At 34.4% G+C, this 6,000-nt stretch overlaps 1 protein-coding gene across 1 annotated transcript in view; it reads left to right on the top strand.

Annotated features, from left to right (window-relative positions):
- Positions 1 to 6,000, top strand: part of EMCN (endomucin) — a 95,870-nt gene that overhangs the window by 45,176 nt on the left and 44,694 nt on the right. The window contains exons 3-4 of the mRNA XM_035030161.1: positions 1,380 to 1,457; positions 5,054 to 5,164. Of these exons, the coding sequence (XP_034886052.1) occupies positions 1,380 to 1,457; positions 5,054 to 5,164 (189 nt within the window). The remainder of the gene's footprint in view (positions 1 to 1,379; positions 1,458 to 5,053; positions 5,165 to 6,000) is intronic.

Here is a 6,000-nt window from a genome sequence, read left to right as displayed (position 1 = left end):
AAAGAAAGAAAGAAAGAAAGAAAGAAAGAAAGAAAGAAAGAAAGAAAAGAAAAGGAAAAAAAAATTTAAAAAGATGGCATCCCTGTGAGTGGGCAATGCAAAATCTCAAACCTAGCTTTTAGGAATAACGTGTCCTTTGTTGGTCTCTTCTTTTAAAATATAACCACATATTGGGTTTGAGAAAGTCTTAAGTGCTTCAGCACTCTCCACATTATAATTCCCATAATCTACTTGTTAACAGCCTCTTTCCATTTGTATAATAACCTATGTCCTCTAATAAGCAGTGAGGACAGAGGAGCAGAAAAGAAAACCTCCATCACCTGCTTGGAGACATTTGTCCTCAGCGACCCTCCAAAGGTCTTATCTTCCTTGTGATTCCTTAGTTTTTCCTGATATACAGCTCTATCCAGCTTAGCCTTGAAAACTTTCCTCTGGATGGGTTTTAAAGCAGTAAACTGCGCAGAGCCAAATTGTTCCTCCCCCAATACAGTGTGCATACCTTTAAGAACTGAAGATTTTATATATGTCACACAGTAAAAATAGAACGTATGCCCTAATCGCAAAAGGATATCCTAAAGTGTTTTAAGAAGGGAATGTTGACTAGTATGACTATCAAATTGATAAGTCGTATTCACTACCTAAAGCAAATCTTTGTCCTTTTCTTGGTCCCCATGTTCTGTTCGAGTGCCAGCTTATAGAAAACAACATTTATTACATGCCTACCATATGCCAGGAATGATCCTTGATGCTACTCAGATTAAAAAGATGACTTAAGAGTTTGATACTGCCCTCAATGGTCTAGAAAAGGGTCTTGCACAGAGTGGGAACTCAATGAATGTTTCATAAATGAACAAATTAATTACAAGAATTTGCAAGCTCCTTTATAATTTATGTAATTTTGGAAGTTCCAGTGTCATAATCAAATCAACAAAATGAAATGTAATTCTGGGGGGATAAAAGGTCCTATTGACCAGGTTATTTTTCTCTCTAGGAAAAATAGTATAATTTTAAATCATGTGTTTTGAAATATATATTTTTTGCATGTTTTAAGATATCCAAGTAACAATCTGCAGTGAAAATTTGCTTTGGGGGCTTATCATAGAAAAAAATGTGTGTGTCTGTGTGTGTCTGTGTGTGTCTGTGTGTCTGTGTGTCTGTGTGTCTGTGTTTCCACTGGGTCACCCAAGCGTTCAGTACTTAAATTCCTTACCTTGGACAAAAGGAGATAGGAAATAAAAAAATTAAAGATAGGCAAAAGCTGACAGTACCACTGTAGAGGGATTCTAGTTTACCTCCAGATTTGACTGACATTTATTTATTCTTTGACAGGTGAGATGAAATTGTGATTAATAATCATGTCATCTATCTTATCAAACTAGGAACAACCAGTAAGAAACTCTCAAGTACATCTTTGCAGCCAACACATTCTTCTTTAACGGCAACAGTTAAAGGTGAAGGTGAGTAATGATCATTTGCATCATTTTTCTTTCATATATATAATTTATATGCCATCATAGTTACTTTTTTGAAGTGGACAATTCAGTGGTTTTCAGTGTATTTACAAGATTGTGCAACCATCACCACTATCTAATTCTGGAACATTTTCATCACCCCAAAAAGAAACCCTGTATCTGTTACTAATCACTTCCTATTTCCTCCTTCCCCCCTGCCAGAGAAAACTAACCTACTCTCTGTCCCTTTGCCTATTTTAGAAATTTCATATAAAAAAAATCACATAAGTAGAATCATATTGTATATAATCTTTTGTGTCTGACTTTCACATATCATCATGTTCTCAGGTTGATCCATGCTCTAGCATTTATCTGTAGTTCATTCGTTTTTATGAGTGAATAGTATTTCATGGTATGGATATGCCACATTATTTATTTATTTATTTATTTATTTATTTATTTATTTATTTATTAGTTGATGGACATTTCAGTTGTTTCTACTTTTCAGCTGTTATAAATAATGCTGCTATGAACATTCTTATACAAGTTTTTATGTGGCCATGTCTTTTCATTTCTCTTGCGATATGTATCTTAAAGTGGAATTGCTGAGGCACATAGCACTCTGTTTAAATTTTTGAGGAACTGATTTCCTGAGCAGCTGTATTATTTTACATTCCCACCAGAAAAGTAAGAGGGCATTAATTGTCCATTTTCTAATCCCTACTTGTTGCTGTCTTTTTCATCATAGCCATTTTAGTGGATGTGAAGTAGCATCTAATTGTGGTTTTGATTTTCTTTTCCCTGATGACTTATGATGGCAAACATCTTTTCATGGACTTGTTGACAATTTTATATCTTCTTTGGAAAACTGTCTATTTAATTCTTTCCTTTTTTATAAAAATCGGGTTGTCTGTTATTGTTGAGTTGTAAGTATTTTTTTAAATATATTTGGAGACTAGAGCCTTATTGGATAGATAATTTGCAAGTATTTTCTCCCACTCTGTATGCTGTCTTTCCATTTTATTGATGGTATCTTTTGAAGCACTATAATCTCTAATTTTGATGAAGGAAAATTTATCTATATTTTTTCTTTCATGTAGAGAAGGTAGAACTTTACCTCTACTCATTTTAGGTTTTCAGATGGGACATTAACCGCAAGACAGATTAACAAAAAACAGTCTATTAACATGGGCAGTGCACAGCATATGAGAAACCTAAAACAAAGAATAACTCAAAGCAATAGTTTAGAATTTTGGCTTATATAGCATCTAGAACAAAGAACAGTAAGTTTGTAGAAAAATGACCAGACAAAAGAAAGTAGTTTAGGCTTCCAAGGGTGACAAACAAATGGAAGGTAAATATCTGGAAGGAAACTAATGGAATAAGGTTTGTTTGCAGATTCCTCTAGTGTCTTCTCCGGGCTGATAAAGAGTCTATCTCCAGTAAAAGGAGAATTTATATCCTGCCCTTAAGCAGAAAAGCTTTTTCTGTATTGGCTGCCTCTTTATTGGCTGCATTTCCAAATAATTTTTATGTCAAAGAGGCATATTTCAGGGTGACATATTCTGGTTTCCTTCAGTCAGTGGGGTCAAATCTAAGAAACCATTGCTCAACTCAAGGTCACAAAGATTTATGCCAGTGGTCTCTTCTAAGAATTTTATAGTTTTAACTTTTCTATTTAAGTCTTTAATTTTTGTATATGGTGTGAGTTAGATGTCCAGCTTCATTTTTTTTTCATGTATAATCATCCAGTTGTCCTAACACCTTTTGTTGAAAAGACTATACTCTGTACAATTTCAAAATTTATGGCTGTGGCAGCATTTGTCTCCGCATCTTCTCTTCTGTTTGTTTTAGGTCCACCATGCATGTGCATTTAAAAATATTTTGGTTACCTTTAAAGCATTCAAGATTCTTTCCATTGCCTCCAGGACACTGTAATTGACAACCTGTCCTGAGTTGAGTGTGGGCTCCCCTTTTACACTCATTTGTGAAGTATATTCCACATCAATAATAGACAATTCTCAAAGCAAACTCTTTGGCAATATATCCCCAGCTATTCCATTATTCTGCTCTCTTCTTTTTTTTTTTTTTTTTTCTAATCTGTCAGTTTCCCACATCTTTCTTAAATATAAATTCTCTTTTCCGTGTCCAAGACTGTTGAGTCTGCCTCATGCTAGGGAATCCTTTAGGCCATCAGGATAGCTTTTTCATGGTTTTCTATTTTAACTCAGCAGAAGAATTCTCCTCCAAAAATTTCTAAAGAGGAAATCCTATTCTAATGTTTTCCAAGAATATGTTGGAGTTCTGGTGAGAAGCAAAATCTTTACCCCCACATGTCCCTTCATCCTCAAGTGTTGAGTTTCTGCCTTTTAGGTGATCTTTTGTACTTCCATGTTATCACAAACATCAATGTCTGCTACAATAAGATATTTCTTTATTTTATCAATTATTTCTCTCTCAATTTAGTACTTCAAGATGCCTCCAAAGTTTTGCCCATTTCAACTCTTTCTTTCTCATATGCGGTGTTAATGCTATAGCCTATATTTGAACTTATGTTTATATTTTGCTGGCATACCAATTCCTGAAGGCTTTTTGTGTAAAGACACACCCACTGTCTCTGAGGTCTTCTTGCAAACTAACAGTTTCTCCGGCATCAGTCTCTTAACTGCACTAAGACTTTGTGTTACAAAGTATAGATGCTTGCTGCCATAGAACGGAAGCTGATCGGCACTTCTGGAAAACACCAGCAATTCAGTCTTTCTGTCTACTGTGTGACAGAAATCTATTAAATCTATTAAACTGACTTCCTCCCATCTCCAGCCAGCATCATATGTAGCTAATATTAAGCGTGCACTAACCAGCATGCCTGTCTTTTCTTCACTAACCAATATTATCCACATTAGACTTTGAAAAGACTGAAAGTCATTAATCATTTTGTTTTTATAATATTTGTGCAAATATAAATTGTTTCAAATAATCTTATTCCAATGTTATTTTCGAAATCTCAGGTTATCTTTTCTTTGTTGTTAATTATCCTTCCCCCCCTCCAAAAAATGAACTAAGTATAATTAAAAGTTTATTTTATGGAGTTCCTATTATCCCTTTCCTGCTGTCTGTTTCCCCCACCTGAAAATTCCTTCCCAGACCGCATGGGAACCATGGTACCATCTTCAACTAGTACTACTTCCTTACCACCCCATTTCTAGGGTAGCTGAGTGATTAACTTTTGCATCAGAAAGGCTTGGATTCAGATCCTGGCTCTCTCCTATTACAAGTTATGTGACAATGGGGAAATCAACTTTTCTGAATCTTATACATAAAATTATGATCACAATTATTACTTAATTAATAAGATTACTGTCTGCTCAAATGAGATAAACTATAGCAGACATATAAAAGAGTCTAATATGCCTCTGTTTTCTCAATATAATTAACTGGATCACCAAAAGGTAAATACCAAAATGTTGGATTTCTAAAACTTGATCAGAAGACTTTCAGTAACTAATATTCAAGTCATAACTGGATGTTAATATTAATACTAATAAGACTATCTATTTATTGGTTACACCCCTGATGGCTGCTTATTGTTTTTACATAATTAGGAACCACAACCAGTGATGTCACAAAGACCGAGTTCACCATCACAAATACAACAGTGACAAAGATCCCACTTTCAAATGCTTCTTCAACATTACAAAGTTCCCAACACAAAAGTAAGTATACAAATTTATGCTGAAATATTTAATTTGTGTGGTGGATAGCATTAAACTCGGAATGTTTTCCAGCCCATAGCTACTGAAGAACCATGCCCAACGTGTCTTCTCTAGTCTCTACCAAATGGGACAACCATTTGGCAACTTAGCTTTGTACCGTGAAACTTTATCCCTCCATAACCACAAATAGGTGGGTGCCAAGAAAGATTAGGGCCAAGCAGTAATCTATGATATCACCTGACACAAAAAGTGAGCTTGGCGACAAATTAGAAAACTTTGATGAAATGGGAAAATTCTTAGAAAGAAACAAATTGTTAAAACTGACTCAGGAAGATAGCTAATCTGAAAAGATACAAAAACAATTAGAGATATTGCATTGCATTAGAAATTTTAAATGGTCCCATGAAGAAAATTTCCAGCAGGATGGCTTCAATTGTGAATTCTATGTATTTTCTATATATTTTCAAAAGAAAAGATACCAGTTCTTCTCAAACCCTTTCAGGAAGAGGAGGAGGGAACACTGCACAAGTCATTATTTGAGACCAGCATTATCCTGGTACCAAAGCTAGAAAAGAATGAAAAGAAAAAGCAAGTAAAGATAACCATAGACCAATATCCTTCATGAACATTGATGCAACTATCTTTACCAAACTAACTTTGGTAACATATAAGAAGGGATAGAAAAAATAAATAAGTGAAATTTATCCAGGAATGTATGACTGCTTTAATAAATGAAAATCAAGGACAGCAATGCACTATATTAGTAGAATCAGCAGATGCAGAAAAAGCATTTGACAAAATTTAACACCCACTTTTAATTAGAAATCTCAATAAAC

This window comes from Mirounga leonina, unplaced genomic scaffold, assembly GCF_011800145.1.
Source record: "Mirounga leonina isolate KUSES-001 unplaced genomic scaffold, KU_Mleo_1.0 Mir_357, whole genome shotgun sequence".
Classification (NCBI taxonomy): Eukaryota; Metazoa; Chordata; class Mammalia; order Carnivora; family Phocidae; genus Mirounga; species Mirounga leonina.
The sequence above is the reverse complement of the archived record's forward strand: the minus strand, read 5'-3'. Positions and strand labels throughout refer to the sequence as shown.